This window comes from Protopterus annectens, chromosome 3.part0, assembly GCF_019279795.1.
Source record: "Protopterus annectens isolate FY-2018-M chromosome 3.part0, PAN1.0, whole genome shotgun sequence".
NCBI classification, from domain to species: Eukaryota; Metazoa; Chordata; order Ceratodontiformes; family Protopteridae; genus Protopterus; species Protopterus annectens.
The window spans coordinates 1,781,603,503-1,781,623,572 of NC_056731.1; the positions used below are offsets into that span (position 1 = coordinate 1,781,603,503).

The 20,070-nt window shown below is 34.2% G+C and overlaps 1 protein-coding gene across 1 annotated transcript in view; it reads right to left on the reverse strand.

The window, feature by feature from the left end:
• Positions 1-20,070, reverse strand: part of LOC122797186 (serine incorporator 1-like) — a 191,689-nt gene that overhangs the window by 14,224 nt on the left and 157,395 nt on the right. The window contains exon 3 of the mRNA XM_044066009.1: positions 18,537-18,767. Coding sequence (XP_043921944.1) covers positions 18,537-18,767 — 231 coding nt within the window. The remainder of the gene's footprint in view (positions 1-18,536; positions 18,768-20,070) is intronic.

Sequence of the window (20,070 nt, forward strand, 5' to 3'; positions counted from 1 at the left end):
CTGTTAAAAACATGAGATACAGTATTAAACAATTTAATAATATATGAGGCATTTGAATTGGGCAGTGCAGTATACAAGTTCCAAATACTTTATACATAATAAATTGACCCAAAGCTGTATCTTGAAGTAATGATACATTATCCAAACAAAAAAGAAACTGCTGTGTTTTTAGCAGCGGAGAAGTCTGACCTTTTGAGGTATATGTATGTACTGTTCTCGGAAAGCTTTGTCTCCGTTTCTTGATCTCAGTCAATGCATTCTTTGTATTAATGCATTTCTTTAATGCAGTCATTTAGACTGAACTATCAAAAGCACTAGAAATACATAAGTACTATTCCAATGTCTCTTGCTTTCATATCATTCAAAGCTGTCTAGAGTACAGTATTAGATCAGTAACAGCATGCATGTAATTACAGCAGCAGGATGTATAAAACATTCTATACAATTGAAATTTGCTGATGTTTCCATGATTCAATTAATTCTCTTACAGTCTTTCTTAGAATATGGACAACAGCAATTATGGTGTTTTAATAATATTGTCTAATGGTTTTTTTTTTACTAGCAACAAGAAATTCACAAGTGGAAGTTGTAGCCATGGTTGGGAGTATTGTATGTATTATAATATTCTAATGGAAATCACAATATAAAGCATATAGTGTTCAAGAGAAAAGTAAAAAATGCATGAAAAAACAGGGTCTTCTTACCTTTCAAAGTTGCAGAAATATAATACGGACACTTTGCTGAAGTAGTGCATATAAGAGTACATTGACTTTATGATAATGCTGGGAATTTCAAATCTCAAGATTATTTACACTGCTCATTTTCAGAAGTGAAAACAACTTGCTCTTCATTATCTTTTGAGGAGTTTGGATGAGGTTCCTTGACCTACAATTGCAAGCATATTATCGGAATGCATGTGTTTCCTACGTGCATTCTCATTCTAGCACAGTGTTGTCTTAAAGGGTTAGGTAGCCATGGTGGGCAAGTTTAAATACCCTTGAGGTCTTGTTCATGAGTGATGGTTTATTGGACTGTGACACTGAAAAGTAGAGGGGCACAGTAACACAAGAACTGCAGGGATTGTTCCAGAGGTGGTGGTAAAGTGAATGATGAATCGTACAATGAAGTTCTTAGTTTACTGGGTCAGTGTATGTCTCCATTCTTACCTACGTTCATGATTGGGTCAGTGTATGTCTCCATTCTTACCTATGTTCATGAGCTTCAGGCAGTGCCTGAAAGGGAGACACCACTGATACAAACAGATAAAATGAGTTTTCCTTCTCAGTGTAGCTGAGTTCACTCTCCATGACTATGTAAGGAGTTTAGGAACCTGATAGGTCATTAATGGGTAACCAGCATTCTCCTGAGCTAAGAAGTATCAGTGAATGATGCCTTAGGCACCTCGTGATGGTCCTTGGTCAGCCCCCCCCCCACCAGAATAGGTACACTAGGCATGGCCCAGAAGGATAAGATCCTGACTCAGATCTAAGACACGTTGTTGTCAAGATATCTCTCAGCTTGCCTGCACTTGCCTGGGATCCCAAATAATGAACTGAAAACTGTTGATTTTGCTAGGGAAGTCTAGTCATTCAGCCTGATATCATGGACTATTACCAACAAGAAGGGGTTTATAAAATAGTTATGATGGTGGTAGAGATTGTAATGATAATGATGATGATGACTAAGATAAAGATGACAATGATAAGGTCTGTGGATATTATACAAGGATGAAGCACTCTACAATATCACCTAGGAGAGCACGGCCTTGTTCTGATTCAGATGGTGTAATGTAAGATTTCTACTGAGGTGGGCATGCTGAACATATACAAATTCATAGTACAAAAATGTTTAATAATTAGTATAACATTTGTTGTGTTATGGTCCATAAAGCTTACACTAAATCAGATTTCAGACTGAAGATGATCAAGATATAAAATAATGATGATGACCATATCTACAGGATGGGACCTTAAAATGTCTCATTGACAAGAAGAAAAGATTGCTGTCATTAGTAATGTTTTTATTTCTTTATTTCCCCATTTCCCTCAAGCCAAGTTAAGCTCCTCTTATGCTGTTAGCTAATCTCCCTCCAGTTATTAATGCAAGTAAGTAAATAACTAAACAGTTATGCCAAGCTGACTTCAATAAATATAAAAAAAAGTATTAATATGAATCATGTAGCAATCATGTTGTGAAATAACTAACTCATTAGGACCCTCTTGAAAATAATCAGGAAGGAACAGTCCTGAAACTGTTGAGGTACTGAATCTTACAAGAGAAGAGGCTGGAAAGAAAACGTTTACTTGAGGTTTTTAACCAGTGGCAGTGCTACAGAGGGGGACACAGGGTTTGTGCATGTGTGAGTAGAAGATATAATGTCTAACTGTCTTTGATTTTTCACTTCATATCTGTGGTCTGCACCTGATAAAATTTGTGGATTTCTGGCAAAGCTTGTGAATTGCAGACACTAAATTTTTATTTATTTTAGTTAAGTTTATTTATTTATCCTTTGTTGGCCGGGTTGTCCCACTAGGCTAGAAGCCTTTTTTCAGGGATGCGACCAAATGTTGTATTTATACTATGTGTGGAAACTTGGCCAGGGCATCGGGGAACTTGCCATACTCACTGATGTGAGTGGGACCCATTTTGCAGGAGCACTTCCTGTTTCCATTCCAGGCACAGAGGTGGACCACAGTAAAAGGGTGGCAGATATATATACATATATATATATATATATATATATATATATATATATATATATATATATATTATATATATATATTTTATATATATATATATATATATATATATATATATATATATATATATTCTTGGAAGCGCTACAGAATCCTGAAAGACCAAAATCCTGAAGACCAAAATCCTGAAATTTCAAAATCCTGAAAATTCAAAATACTGAAAATTTAAAATCCTGAAAACACACAGGATACAAACACTTACTATATTCCACTACAAGTACATACAGAAACATATTACTCTTCAATTATATGCAAGCCCTGCACTCATGTTGCTTCCACACCCCCTGCTACTTAAATATATCAACTCCGAGATTGCACTTCACCACACTAAGTGCAATCGTGGAGTTGATATATATGAGTAGTAGCGGGTGTGGGGGCCGCAGCCCCCCATGTGGGGGGTGCAGGGGGCTTGCCCCTCTGCTTATACTTGCAAAACAGTAATATAGTTTGTGTTTTATTTCTTTTTGCATGTACTTGTGCTGGAATAAGTATCCTGTGTGTTTTCAGGATTTTGTGTTTTCAGTATTTTGAGTTTTCAGGATTTTGAACTTTCGGGATTTTGGTCTCAGGATTTTGGGCTTCAGGATTTTGAGCTTTCAGGATTCTGTAGAGCTCCTATATATATATATATATATATATATATATATATATATATATATATATATACATATATATATAGGAAGACAGAGAGAGGGAGCCAGAGAGAGAAGGAGATAAAGAACAGATCAGAGAAATGGATGAGAAAGCAAATATCAAAACCAGAGAATGTGTGTAGGATTCTGAGTAGATGTTTCAAAGAAATCTGTTTGATGGAGATGAGTTGGCAATTGATGGGTGTATAATTATAAGGGTCTATATCATATGAGCGAATCGCAAAAATTGCGAACGCTCATAATATCAAATGTACCAGACCTCAAACTTCCTATATATTCCAACTCCAAGATCGCACTACAGTGAGGAAAGGGCAAATATCCCATTCTTCACTGTAATGCAATCTTAGAAAAAGCTCTTCGAGGTCTGGAACATTCGATATTATGAGTGTTCGCAATTTGTGTGATTCGCTCATATGGTATAGACCCAAATTATAAGCCTCCTGTCGGGAGGATTGTGGGATGATTTACTTAGAGAAATGGTGTTTCAGAGTGAGACAGAAAATGAAGGCGACATTTTCTGATGGGACATTATGGAGAAAATACAAAAGGAGGATGCAGACAATCCTTTAAATTAGTGAGAATGAAAAGAAAAGATACATAGAGAAAGTAAAAGAAGGCAAAAGGAGAGTAGCAGAAAAGAAGGCAGAGGAAAATAAAAAATGGAAGGACATGATAAGTATTAAAAGTAAAGAAGACAAAGAAATGGACAAATATGAAATGGGCAATTTAATAGCTCCTTTGGTAGTAAAAGCACATTTGGTAAGAGCACTTATTCTTATTAATAGAGAGACATTGTGTGACATTATATTTGCAAATGTTTTCTTTCTTCTTTCTTCAAGGAACATTTTCTTGGTGAATGTAAAAAAATAAGAAAGACTGTAATGCATGAAATTTTTGTGTGTTAAAAATATTTAACAGGGAAACAAAATAGAAAATTCATGTACAATTTCAAACAGAGCTGGAAAGAAAGACTATGAAAGGACATTTGAAAGCTTTATGTAAAGTAGTACTGGACATTGCAAAGTTTATGATAAAAGGGTTTATGGACTGGTGGATGGGCTTGTAATATTGTGTTAAAATAAAAAGAGAAAACAATGTGAATTAAAATGTTATAAATGCAGCAAAACTGTATATTTATGGATGGATTTCAAAATGAAAATAAGAGTAAGGAAAAAGAAAAAGAAAGAGAAGAAAACAAGCAAAGAAAAGACATTTTAGAAGTACAAATAGAAGAAAAAATAGATGAAAAAAATGGAATAAAGAGGATATAGAAGGTTCTGAAATAAAAGTGATGATGAAGACATAAACTGGGAGGTATTAATATATATATATATATATATATATATATATATATATATATATATATATAATTGGCAAAGGGTAAAAGACAGAAAAAAAATAAAGGGATAAGTACAACAGAAAAAGAAAGGAAATGGATGAAAAAGAATATATGCAGCTAATGACTGGGGTTGGTATATTAGCTAATGTTTTTGACTCACAGACACAATGTACATTGTTTGATTCCAACTTTTTAGAGGGAAACTGGCTAGGCTTGGAATGGCCTATTAAGAAATCTAGTCTACTGATTATGAACTTATGAAACCATAAATTTAAGGAAAAAGGAAAATTAAATTTTAGAGTGCTTTCTGTAAATGTGAAAAACATTAAGAATATAGTAAGAAGAATAGGGATTTTGTAGTGGTTTAATAGATGTGATGTAGCTCTAGTTATATTAGAAGGCACAAGATTGTTAAATGAAGAAAGATTACAAACTCAAAAAAATGTATACAAAGAGAATTTCATTTGTTCATAACTACTACTTAATATTCTCACAGTGATCTTCACTGAAATGCTTGTGTGTGTGTGTGTTTTTTAACTTGCGTCTACTAGAAAACTGTAATGACTACTACTTTGTATAGACTAACTAGATGTGTATTCTCCATCTTACTGTATGTATACTATTGTACTATATAATTACTGCATTTTGCTTATATTTCTGTGGAGCTTTTCATCCCAGGCCTCCAGGCTTCTGGCCCAGTTGGACATTCCCGGTAAACAAATATAAATAAATAAATAAATAAATAAAATAAACAGAGAAACTATGGGGAGGAATGATAATCTGGAATTTGGGAAATGAGAGATGTTCTACAATAGCCATGTTCTGTAGAAATACACCAAAGATATTAGATGTAACTTTAGCAAAAATGGGAAAATTAACCAGCATAAATTTAAAATAGAAAGAACAAGTATATAGAATTAAATTTGCTTATACTAACTGTGGAGTAAGGAAAAACTTATTTCATCAGATTTCAGACTATGTAGTGATAAGTAAGAATATTATAATAACAGGAGACTTTAATTGTGATTTAACAGGCAAGCATAAAAAGAAAGGAAATGATATAAGAAAATGTTAGAAGTTAGAAGTTGTGGTAAGTTAAAACTTGGGAGAAGAATTCATAGACTTACAAAAGGATAAACAACTGAAACCAATTATTTTAAAGTATAAAAGGGTTTAGTTATAGAAAAATGGGAGGCAGTTGAAACAGAATTTTCTGATCATCTTGAAATGCTGCAAGATATAAAGGAAAACAAGGAATATGTAAAAATTGACAAAGTAATAAAAAGGGAAAATGAGAAAGCATGAAATGAAGGAAAGAGATTAAGAATATACTTATGGAAAGATTATATTACTATGAGAATGATTTATAAAAAATGGTCTGAATGGTGGTTAATATTTAAGGAAAATGTAAAAAATGTTTATTTTACAGTGGAAGTATGATGTGAGAATAAAGAACATATAACATTGCATTGGAAAATTTAGAAGATAATGAGAGAAAGTACTTTGACAAGCAAAAATAACTGTGTGAAAGAAATCATCAAAAAATGCAAGAATTGCTATATATGCAAATATATGTTTTACAAAGAAAAAGACAAGTATTGAGTTACTTAAGCATATTAGAAAAGGAAGATGGTATTGTAATGTAAAAGGAGAAATAGAAAGAACTCAGGAAAATATTATGAATAGTGCAGTACTAAAGGTGAGAGAAATGCTTAAAGAAAAAAAAACAGGTAGTGAAAAAAAAAACAAAGAAAGTAAAAGTTAACAAAAAAGAGAAAAAAAAAAGCAGAAAAGGAGATTCCTTTAAAAGAGCTAGATAAAGCATTAGGACAAATAAAGATAGATTTGGCATCAGGACCAGATGGAATAGGTATGAATTATATAAAAATGTAAGGGACTGGCAAAAAATATATATATTTAAAGATTTTGAATGAATAGTTAAATGAAGGTTTTATGTATAAAGAACTATTTAGTGGAATGCTTAAATTTATATGGAAGAAGGAAGATAAAAGGCAATTAAAAAAATGGAGACCGATCATATTAAATAAGAATGATTATATCTTTATGAAAATAATACAACAGAGATTTGAAACTAAAATGTAAAATATTATGGAAGACAGCATATGTATATATATATATATATATATATATATATATATATATATTTAGTATAAAAGGTAAGGGTTGTCAATAATTATTAATGACAGTTAGAGAAATTATATTTGATACAATGAATAGAAAAGAAGAAGCAAAAATTGTGATAAGAGACCTTAATAAGACATTTCATACAATTGGACATGATATCTTATGGGTAATAATGAAAGAATACAATATACGTGAGAAAGGTAGGAAATTATGTATGCCAGTGTATAGTAATAATAAAGTAAAATACTTGTAAATGGCTGGTTAAGCCAAGAGGTACATAAGAGTGATATAAGACAGGGATCTCCAGTTAGACATATATTCATTGCATTAGTTATGAATGTGATAGCATGCAAAATAAATTATTAAAATGAAGGAGATATGTTATATAACACCTGAAGGGTTAAGAATCCAAGTTTTTGTTAATATGTAGATGACATTATAATAATTACAAAAAAAAAAAAACAAAAATTGTACAAAAGTAGTAATAATATACACAGATGAGTGTCTACAGGTGATACAAGAGAAAAGTAAAGTTTTAGGTGATGTAGTAAAGATAGGGGGTATATATTTTACAACAAATTACATTTCTGTGTTATGTATAAAATTTGGGAATAAAAATGTAAGTAGAATTCAATGGGAAAAATAATAGATGAAATAAAACAAACCACTCTTTTCTGGAGATCTATAAATTATCATTCAGAAAAAAGGCGTATTTGATAAATTCAGCACTGATTTGAAAATAGCATACTTATCAATTTTACTTATGTTGCCTACAGTATTTGAAAATAAATTATTGTAGATATTTTAATTCATATGGGGTTCTAGACTAAACCCAGTAAAAAGAGGAGTTTTTTTATAAACAAAGATGAAGGATGTTTATGGTTAATTATCCCAGTTGTATGTGTTGTTTCAATAATTTGTACAAAGTGTAAAAGTGGATAAATGAAAAAGATGATAGCTTAGTGGCAAAATTGTATAAAAGTATGATACTATTTTGGGTATGGTAAAAAGAGTAAAAGAGAAAAAAGTGCATAAATGAAGAAATAAAATGTTACTGATGATATAGAAAAAGATAGAAATGTATGTATAAGAATGGAATGATAAGACATTACTATGTAAAACCATAGGAAAATCTAACAGATGAAAACATTAAAGCTATAAAATAAGAAGGCAATGGTGTAATCAGAAAGTAGAATGTGAAGATTTTTTTTTTTTTTTTTTTTGTGGAGACTAAAGGCTGGTAATAAATAAATTACTAGTAAAAGGAAATATGCCATATAAAAAGAAAAGTGATAGCCTAGGTTTACATTCTCAAATAGAAGAGACTACAGAACATGGGTTTTTGCAACATAAAAGATTAAAAAGTTATGGGGAAACTATGCAAAAAGACTTCTTTGAAGATATAAAATAATTGGATGAAATAAATACGGATATGATTAAATAAGGATATTATAAGAATAGAACTAAAGAATATACTAAAAGAATAGATAAAAAGTTATTTGCAGTCATATGAGTTATATGGAATGAAATAATAAATTAAATTATGTTTAGTGGCAAATAAATTTTAGCAACAATATCAAGTAATATCAGATGGTGATTATAGAAAAAGGAGTGAGGGTCTAATAGGGATCAAAATATGTTCAATGGTAAATGAATTTTAGCTACATTATTAAGTAATATCAGATGATGGTTACAGAAAAAGGAGTGAGGTCTAATAGGGATGAAAATTTAGTATGATTGTAAAGGAAATTATGAATGTATTTAAATATATTTGTATATCTATATATGTGTGTATTTATAAATATTTGTAAATATGTAAATGTGTTGTAAATAACACTTCTTTTTGTATATAAATAAAGGAGCCCTACTCTTTTGATAGGTGCAGTGGGATCTTTTAAATCCACCTCAGCTACCAACAAGTCAAACAGATGGGGCATTGGTTTAATGTCTCATCCAAAGGAAAACACAATCAAGAGTACATCATCCACCCATGCTACATTGTAGCTTCAGTGTCAGTAATCTACCTGGTGTGGGAATAGAATCCGCAGCTTCTGTACTAAAGGTGAGTGTATGCTACCTGTTGTGCCACTAAAAAACTTGAGTTTCAGAGTTCATAACTCTCAGAAACTGCTTGCTAAGGCAAAGTGTGCTAAAATTAGTTCTTGATTTTGTGTGTTGGTCTCCAATTCCTAAACTAAGAGGTTGGGATAGTATGGGGGTGCAATGTGATGCACTGCATGGTTCTCACAGCAGTGAGCTAAAATACACTTCTATGTCATTATTTATGTTTCTGTTCATTCATTTCATCTCAGGCAAACACTTGATATGTACACAGTCATATAAGGGACTCTAATTGATGGTCACATCTAATTGCATCTGCAAGTGTTTGTGTGTGTTTGTGTGAGTGAATGTGTGTACGTGTGTATGTGTCTATGTGTCTATGTGTCTATGTGTCTGCATGTGCGTGTGCGTGAGTGTGTGTGTGTGTAAATGCTTGGTACTTTCAAACCTGAGTAGTTATGATGTAAAAGAAAGAAAAATGTAGCAAACAGGAGCATCATCATATGAGCACAGGCCATTTGGTACGATCCTTGGTTTCCTTGTTTTGTCGAATGTTGACAGTATGTTTATTATTTAGCTGTGAATAAATTGAACAGTATGAATTCTTAACAGTTTAAGTTTAATATTGCATCTATGAACACAATTTTAATTTAGCTTTCTTTTCGCAGTCATTCAGGTGTGAAATGCACTGTGTCTGGGCTACAACAGTTTTCTGGCATTTAGCGCAGATGAGTATGGCTAGCAGCTGTTAATAAGCAGCTTCCTGTAGTACAATATTTGATTCCCCTCAGCCTTCATTTGTCTGCTGTGCAATTCTGACCAAGTCATTTAATCAGCCAGTACTAATAGGCCACTCTTGAAAAGTGGCACAGTAGGCTGTCCCAGGCTGTTAGCAAATGCATTACACATTTGTCTTTTAAATGCCAGCACTCAGCTAGGCCACTAATTATATGCTATTGACTAAGAATTTCAGCAAGTCTCCTGTAGTTTAATAGAATGCTAGATGGATTTTCAGTACATGGTAGTTTAAAGAAAATAGAAGTCTACTGTTGCTCATGATAAGTCTGTTTTCAATATGACAGTAATTTGTTTTGTTTAGCAAATGACTGTCAGTACTCTTGTTGTAAAATCTGAAATAAGATTTGCAATTGAATCCAAATCTTACTGCTGCAAAACTGGTATAATTTGCTGTCTTTTAATTTCTGATATTAGATTATTTTCCTCTTTTTACTGAGACACAACTGTCTTTGAGACATTATCCTACTTTTGTGGTATTGTTAGCTACTGACTTCTTTTGTTACACTGTAGCATACTAACATTTAATTACAAACAATAATCCTTGAGAATGACAAATGCAGTTATTCTGTGTTGCGCATATTGCAGGATATCCAAAATGAGCATTATGTATTTTTTTTTCATGATATGGAAATATAGGAAAATGGTCATTCATGTTTGTGGGTGAATTGTTACCATGTATTATATACCCCATGCACTGCAAGTGAATTGTGAATAGAAAAAAATAATTCATAATTATTGTAATACATAGAGCTTTACTGGACCTGACATACTACTATACTAATAGTTACAGAAAAAAAAGTGTTTTGATATTTTAATAGATATCCCACATTTACTGTTGCCTCATGGACAACAGCCAGAACCTAAGTGTTTATTTGATCCTGTAAAACACTAATGCAATTTGTGGTGACACATATACACAAAATGGCCCCTGTTTGTGCTCCATTGAGAAAGTACCTAACAAAACATTTTGAACACCTTTCTTAAGTCATCTATTGAGATAAACTGGCCTTGCTCTTTGTTGCAGTCTTTCTGTGCTACACTCAGATATTCTGATCACTGCTCATGTTGATTGATGAAGCTCAGCAAGGGCAATTAACTGCTGAACAACTTCCACAAACAGTCCCTAACACATAACCTTTATCATATGGCACAATGTTATTTATATATATATATATATGCCAATATATTTGTGTTTCATTTGTTTATCACCTGCTTGATTAGATGCTGTCATTTATATCTTGTTTCATACCTGGTCATTGAATTACTATATACTATTGACTGTGTGTGTGTGTGTGTGTGTGTGTGTGTGTGTGTGTGTGTGTGTGTGTGTGTGTGTGTGTGTGTGTGTGTGTGTGTGTGTGTGTGTGTGTGTGTGTGTGTGTGTGTGTGTGTGTGTGTGTGTGTGTGTGTGTGTAATGCTGTAGTTAGAATGGGCAGTTTAGTTAAGTGACCCTGTAACTTGATTACAGGAGACAAGAGCCTTAATCCTCTACACCAACTGTCAAACTTCCACTAACTTAGGCAATAAGGATTAGTCAGACTATTTCAGTTTCATAACAAACTTACTGATGCAAAACCTGTTCCAATAACTTTTAAATGGTTTAGAGTAGCCTTTTGTCTCCACTTTTGCACATCATCCCAAGTTGTGCCTCAGATTTATGCCCTGTCCATCACTTAACTAGACAGTGCTTTGGGACAACTGAAAATTTGGGCTAGGCACCTGGACTACAAACCTAGTAATGAGTAGCTATGGTATAAAGGATGGAAATTGATTGTACTAAACAGGAACATCATCATACGATCTGTGTTCTTTCAGTATGATCCTTGGTTTCCTTCATGCTGATGGTTTGTTTATATTTATCTGCAAATAATTTGTATAACATTTTTAATTTAACTTGTTTTTTTTGTTTTGTTTTTTTTTTTAAGCACTGAGGTGTGAAACGCACTGTGTTTGGGCTACAGTAGTTTGTCTACCACTTTATGCAGATGAGGTATGTTATGAGTTGTTAAAGGGCTACATAGTTTGATTTCCTTAGCATTCATTTGACTCCTGTGTGACTGCCAAGTTAGTTCACCAGACAGACTATTCGAACATCAGTACATCACCTCTATTGTAGTTAGTGGGTTGCCAGATGTATTTTCACTAAATGTGAATTTCAAAGGAAGTGAAGTTTACTGTTTCTCATGCCAAGTCTGTTTCCAATGTGAGAGTGTTTTGTTTTGTTTTGAAAATGGCTGTCAGTGTTTCTCTAAAATTTGAAATAGTTTTAAAATCCAAATTTCTGCAAAAAATTGTACAAGTAAAGAGAAATAGTATGTACATTGACAGGTTTGAGCAGTGTTTATGGTAACTGGGGAGAGACAGCCAAGTAACAGGATATCGGTATGGCTACCAGGAGGCTGATTCATTTCCCTGCGTAGGGCTCCACTTGTCTACGATCCAGCCCTGTTGATTCGGGGAATATATATTGCAACAATACAGCATTATTAGCCATTCAAGTAGGTCAGATAAATACTGAGTGATGTCAGAAGGAATAATTATTCTTTATGCCAAAAAAGACATAGGGAAGTCAAAAATGAGGTGTAGTTGTCCTGTAAGCATGTAAGACCCCCCCCCCCCCAAAAAAACAGCCAGTAATATGTATGATGTTTGTATGACTTGTGGTTTGGTGACCAAAGCAACAAAAGCTGCTACTGCAGCATTTATGTTGTTTGTAATTGTTTTGCTTTATTCATTGTACTAAAATTGAATTAATTCAATAATAGGTTTGGATTGCGTAATATAGACTAAACATGTTACATTTTAGTAATACTTTTGCAGTACCTTCTTTACCGCATCCAGCAACTGCAAAGTAATTGATATTTGTCACATCATACAGTCTGTATTATTTGAAGTGATGATCAGAACTGTCTGATCTTCAATGTCCATTACCAAGTCACTGTTGCACATTACCAAGATACAGGATCAGACTGAAAGAATTTCAGCACTCAGATAAATAAAATATTACTCTGGCAGTTAGCTCAGATACTAAAGCCCAGAGTTGTTAATGTGCTTCTTTCTGCGGCAAGGGTGCTGCCTTTGAATCTTTTTACCTACTGTGTGACACTGAGTAAGTCACTTAACCAGACAAGGCTAAGACGGGATTGGGAATTTGAGCTAAGCTCCTTAATGGTCTCCAGGACAGCATATCTAGTAACTGTTGTTTGCCAGCCAATCCTATTGCACAGATGATCTAGTTAAGGAAATGTTATGGCAATATCACCTGCACACCAAATTATTAAAGTAATGTAGGCAATTTATTCTTCAAGGATAGCAACCACTAGTTTTGCAGAAGAACCACTGAAATGCAAAGTTATTTGCCAGCAGCAACCTCTGCATTAGTAATAGTTCTCCTTAATGTGAAATTATTCAAATGACTTGTCCTTCTACAGAGATTGTGCATATTGACTAAGTGGTCAAGTGATTATTTCTTATGCTGTCATAAGTACACATGGCTAGATTTTGTGATGTGATGCTAGTGATCATTATATAATTACATGCAGGTCATCCAAGGCTATCAATAAAGAGCATGTTGTTTATTTCTTCAGAATAATAATGGGTATACACAGTCCACAAAGTAGCTATAACTGCTGCTGGGGGTGGGGGTCACTTGGGAGATGAAAGTACCTTATGCTCTTATCTGTTCATTTTTAAATAGTCTTTAATCTGGCTTTACTGGACTAGTGTTCATATGCACCTGTGTATGAATTAAGATGGAATAGTTTGGGTCCCGTGTGCTTGTCTGAAATAAATTTGAAATATGTGACTCTGGATATTATTACATTCAGTTGCTTTTTTAAGAAGGATGCAGTCAACAATGTAGCTATAATTGCTGTGATGGGGGGTGTCTGTGGATATAAATGTAGACATAATCCACCAATGACTGGATACACTTCAGTGAATGTGAGTTTCAATTTGTTTTCAAAGAATGTAAATTTCAAGGGAAGAAAAGTTTTCTGTTACTCATACAAAGACTGTTTTCAAAGTAAGACCATTTTGTTTAGAAAATTCCAGTCAGTGTCTGTGCTACACAATTTGAAATAAAGGGTATAGAGCAAATTTCTGCAATTACTGTAAAAGTAAAGGAAATAGTATGCACACTGACAGGTTTGAACATTGTTTATGGTAATTAAGGGGATACAGACAAATAATGAGACATTGGAATGGCTCGGGGGAGGGGGGGGTCATGGTCCATTACCCTGCTTGGGCTCAATTTGACTAAGATCCAGCTCTGCTATTTCCATATTCTTATGAGATTCTGAAGAAACCAACAGCATAGTTTGGTTATTTTTCTCCCTTTGTCCATTAAGAAAATGAGTTTTTATGCCCCATGAATGCTTTTTCTCAGCATATCCGTTCAGTCAGATTGGGTAAAATTGTTCCCCGCTCCCCTTCAGCTCTCACTATTTTTGCTTTGCTAGTTCTTTTCCAAGTCTTACCTGCTAACTCTTCTTCTATCACCACATTGTAATCCATCCCATTAATTCTCCTCCTTCTCATCTGTCTGCCCCTCATTTCCATCCACTTCATGAAAAATTGATTAAAGAAAAATAAAAATCAATGTGCTTCATTCTAGACATTGCAAATCCAACAGAGCATTCCATGAAAATCCCTTACCTTATAGTTCACTTCCATTCTCAATTTCTAGTCACCTGTTCTTCCACTACCATCTGCCCTCACAGATCACATTAAGAATAGGAAACATGACACAGTCATGCAAATGACAAAAACAAATGCAATACAGCAAAAGGTAAACAACTTCATTGTGACGAATGTGAAACAGTATAAATGCAAACGCATTAGCAAAGTATACGACAAACAAACCATCTCAAGGCTGAAGACGTTATGCCTCCTTAACATTTTTTCTAAATATTGAATAGAAAATGAGACTACATCACCAATAAACTACAAAATAACTACACTACATCGGCATGAGCAAACCCCGCCCCTTCAGTTTAGCTATATAATGCATTTAGTTAGTAATATTTGTAGGTAGTCATTTCTAACGATGAAAGGTCAGGGAAATATTTATTAGTGATACCTGTGTTTGCTGAAGTCATCATCATCAATACCTGCCTTACCCAAAATATGTCAACAGTAGCCAGATTACAGCAAATGCCTAAAAGTCAAAATGTCCCATCAGGAAGTGGAAGAATATAGGCTCTAGTGGCCCATGTAGGCAAATGTTTCCTTACCCATCCATCACTGCTAGCAGGGAGATGGCATAAAGGTTGGGAGATGGTATGATTAAGGAGTTTATGTCACAAACACAAGATACATGGTTTGATTCTCACCCTTAAAGGGAAATTGTCTTGGCATAAAAAGGTCTGTAAAGACAGGTGGCCTAGGACTTGTGTATGTGTTAACTATTAAGCAAACATTCCCATAGAATGTATAGGTAATCTTCAGCTTGAGACCTACAGCATCATCAGTGAGCAGTATTCAACCCCTCATATACAATCCTTTATATGAGCATTGCCACAAGCGTAACCTCCTTTGATGAGCAAAAACTAACGATAGGATGTGTAAAAAAGAGTTTACATAGCAATAAGGCACATGCTCACTTCCTATCAACAAGACATCCTTGAAAAATCATCTTTTACTTTTCCCTAACACTGTTAAATATTTGGGAAACTGTCTGGCAGGTAGTAGTGTGCACTGAAGAAAACACCTGGTGTAATAAGACAAGGTGATGAAGCTGTAAATAGCTGCAGACTAACAAAAAGAAAGAGCTTCAGGGAATAATACCCTTACCAAGGCTCTTAAGTTACAAGCACTGTCACCATTTATATCTACCGCCATCATTGTGGATCATACATTCTGCTACAGTAACAAAAATAAAACCACGGCATCTGTAAAGTACTTGCCCAAAACTAAGCAGGCCAAAAATAATTTTGTTATCGATCAGTTAACATGGATTACTCCAGATTCCGTCCCAGAGGCTATAATTGTCAGGTAGACCCACAGACATGATGAACCATTTCTTCATGCACATTTCATGTGCCCCATGGCTCCATAGTTTCTTGCTTTTGTATGCTGTATATTGTGAGCTAGGGAAAGAAATAGCCAAGATTTCTGAGAGGACCCAGATTAGTTGTGTATGGGTTCTGACATGTAAAAGCTGAGAGGTCACTGCCAGCTTAGAATAAGAGACAAGTTTAAGGAATCCATATCCACATTTTCAAGATAATTCCACTGATTTTCATTGTAAAATACAGGATGAGTGGGTTTCACCAAAAATATCTAGTGAAAGTTTTGTAAGTCTAGATATCAACCTATCCTATGCAAAGCCACAAACGTATGTGGCAGAGAAGAAACAGCTGTGAATGTGAAACATCCTGGTGATAGAAATGATAGCAAAAAAAAGTAAAATATAGCAAATATAGCTGTCTGCATGCTCCAATGTTCTTGTCAAATTCAGGGGAAAAGGGTACTATGTTCAACTAAAATAATGTAACAAGGCAAGATCTGAGCAAGATCTTTAAATGTGCATGCATGTATGTATGTGTGCATGCATGTATGTGTGTATGTATGTATGTATGCATGATGGACCTTCTGTTTTAATCTCTTGTTTTGTAACAAGTGTCACTGTGATTTATTTAAGGTGATGAAAGAATGTTGCTTTGTCCATATTAAAGTGAATGCCTGAAATCCGAAAAGATAGTTTAAAGCCCCTTATAGTATCTGCCATGGCTTTGTTGACATTCACAAGTCAGAGTATACCGTCATCTGCTAGCATTGTGGAACATAGAACCTTATTCACCAATAAACAATTTGCTTAAGAAATATGGAGCTGCTTAGTGCAGATACATAAAGACTCAGCTGCAACAATAAATAGAAGGGAAAGTAAACACCTGGCAAGTAACCCTGAAGAGACGAAAGGGTGAACACCAACTACTGGTGACATTATGAGGTAAAAGATGACACTCTAGAAAATGGCAGAAAGATAAGAAAGTGCCTGTCATCATAAAATATATACATCACTACTACTGGGACAGAGCAAAATTCCATAATAAGGAGTCAAAAGCATTGTAACCATCCACAAGGAATGTGGCAGTTGGGATAGACTGATTACAACAGGAGAGCTGCATTTTGTGAAACAAGTGAAAAGTAAATCAATGCTGCCTGCCTCCCCTTCATGAGTCCCTGTTGAAAAGGTTTAATTAAGTTAGGAATTATCATTTCAGAATGTCCAGATAGTGTTCTATCCTTTCAGAATGCCCAGGCAGTGTTCTATCCTCTCAGACTGTCCAGACAGTGTTCTATCCTTTAAGAATGTCCAGACAGAGTTCTAGCCAGATTTTTTGTCACTGAGGGGAGAATGGGGAATGAGCTTGTGGATGGCTGGACATGCCACAATGGGGGAAAAAAAGGGGAATAAGCTATAATCTCAGTGTGATTCCTTTTCTGAAACAGACCTAAAATTGGCCACCCCATGCCTTTAGAGCAAGCCACCAGACCTTGTTAACACTGACTCTAGGTGATGGTTACTATTGATGTGACACCCCAACCAAATGTGCAAATATGAGAAAAAGGGGTTGTGGACTGAAGGAGAATAAAATATAAACAAGACAGGTTTTGCATAACTCAATGAGGGAAGTCACTGTATTTTTATAAGTTTTCATAAAAACCTGTATATGATAGACTGTATACCAGGCAGAGAGTAGGGACATGTACAGTCTTCAGCCCATAAATTTGGAGGGATTTGGAATAACTACCCCCACCCCAAGCAATGGGAGGATAAAACCCCTCTTTCTGAATACAATCTAATGCTTAAAAACAAGTATAGAAAACAAATTAGTAAGCTAATGAAACAGTCCTTATTTCCTGCAAAGATTAAGGTTTCCTTGATGAAATGCATTGTATCACAATGGCTAGAAGTAAACAGCATACTGCACTTACACCAAAGTATTTTGCTACTGAATACAAGAAGAACTTTTCCAGATACAAACAGGTCTGGATCAACCAGTGTCACCTCTCTCTCTCTCTCTTTTATGAACTTTCCTAGTCTTTCTTCATTGCCAGCAAGATTGTACCTACCTGGGTAGTGAGAAATAGACAGATGCGTATTTGCAAATCTCTACTATACTTGTTTCTTTTTTCTGTATATATTTTTAATTAAAATATTCTCCCCCCAAGTCCCCTTGTTGTACAGTATTTGTGCTTTTAGGTATCTGCAAGAAAACAATGGGTAGTGGATTAAAGATATTTCAGCAGTCAGCCAGTATTTCATAAGATAACAGTAATCCACCAATGGAAATAAGAAGATTGCAATTTCAGTCATAATACAATGCAGCATTTCTTCCATAGGTGCTACTTGATAAAGAAAATGCTCTTGGAAGTTATTATTTTAAAGATGTTCTAATGTATTTACGCTCACTCTCGGTGCAAAATGTCATTTTCGAGATTTTTGTGCTTAGAAATACTTTAGTCATTATCTGGATAAGATGTCCAACCATGGCCCCATTTGCCTGAGGATGTGGTAGCTCAGGCAGAGCTAAAAGACCCCACAGCAGTTACAAAAAGAGTAGAAGAATCTCTTTCATCCCCTAGTCAGTCTAAATACCGCGTTGAGTCACTTCCAAAAAGAGATCACTAGCCTAGTAGGACCAATCCAGTCTTCAAATGAGAAATTAATAATAAAAATAAAAAATGCATATATTCATTAGCTGTGATTTAAAAGCACATTTTTCTAAATAATGCGTGGTTATTTTTGAATTCTGGTGTTACATTAAGTGGCTCACCTGTTCCAGTTTGTTAGCATCATCATTGCATAGAGAGAAGCCAGGAATAAGATGAAATGAAAGAAGGAGTAACTGTACTGGACTGCATTCTTCTCATTGTCCTGAAAGCGATGGACTTCCTCGCAGCCTTCTTCAATAGATATGTTGTCTGAAGAAGCACATTCCAAAGCAGCTTCATCAGTGGATGCTTGACCCCTCTTGCTCATCATTGTTCTGTCCGACTGCCTTGTGCTTTCAAAATAGAAAGGAAGTTCAGTTAGTTGGGCTGTGCCATGAAATGTACATGTTATAGTTAGGCTTGTTCCATTGCAAAGAGAGATGAAGCCCTAACTATGACTCAGGTGACTCTTGATCATTTATAAATTTAACCTCTAGAGAAGTCAGCAAGGTACGGTGGAAGTGTTAGGCTGATACCGACTCACACACAAACACACACACACATACATATACACCTATGAGTATGTACTCATCCACATTCACAAACACACACATACACATTTATACATGATAGAAAATGGTCATTTTTGACAGAGATTATTTTTATCTAAACATGACATTATTTGGATGGTTATACTTACCTACCTTTAAATTAGGATTGAACAAATTTAATAAAGTAAACATTCCATCAGAGCTAGCAGTCACATAGTAGCCTAAATAAATTTTTGCAATACTGACTAGAAAACTGATTGTAATAAAAATGTGGGTAATTTATAGATTATTTGTTACATATTATTCAGTACTATCCAGACAGGGACTCAGAATGGTCCATTAAGATCAACACTTATCCCAGAAAATAAATCTGAATAAATAACAATCATTTGATATATAATAAATCATTACAGATCAGTGTTAAAAGTAGATATGGCTTATTTGAAATATGTAATAGAGTATTTAGCCATAATAAACATGTAAGTGTATTGTACTGTATAGTCGCTGGTGATCTATGAAAGACAATCTGGTTAAAAACCAAGTAATAGGACTGGTACTGACCAATATACAAAATTAAAAAATTAACAACAATACATAGAATTTTAAATATACTTCATTGTAGTTAATGAACTCATATAAAACTGTACTGGCCATTTGATGCACTTATTTCTGGTAGTTATGAATAAGCTTCTCAATTTCTGAGTATCAAAAAAAATCATAGTACTGGATTTTGAAATCATTGTAGGGGGTCAGAAAGAGGAGCAGTTTGTTATTTTTGTTATAGATGCTCTTCACACACTATACCACTTATAGATAATTAGGAATATTTGTATAGGCTAACTTCACTCATTTAGTAATACATGCATACTTATGCAATCTAACTTCATAAAGAAATTTGTTAAATATGACCTAGATCATAAGGTAAAAATCAGAGAATACCTAAATCATAGCAGTTGGGATGTATGGTTATGAAGCAGACTTTTTTTTTCTTTTTGCTAAAATAATGCAACATTCAAATTTCAAATGTATTAACCTAATGGAATGGAAACATTACACAAAGTAAACAAACTTATGATTGATGTCAATATAGTCATTTTGTCAGGGA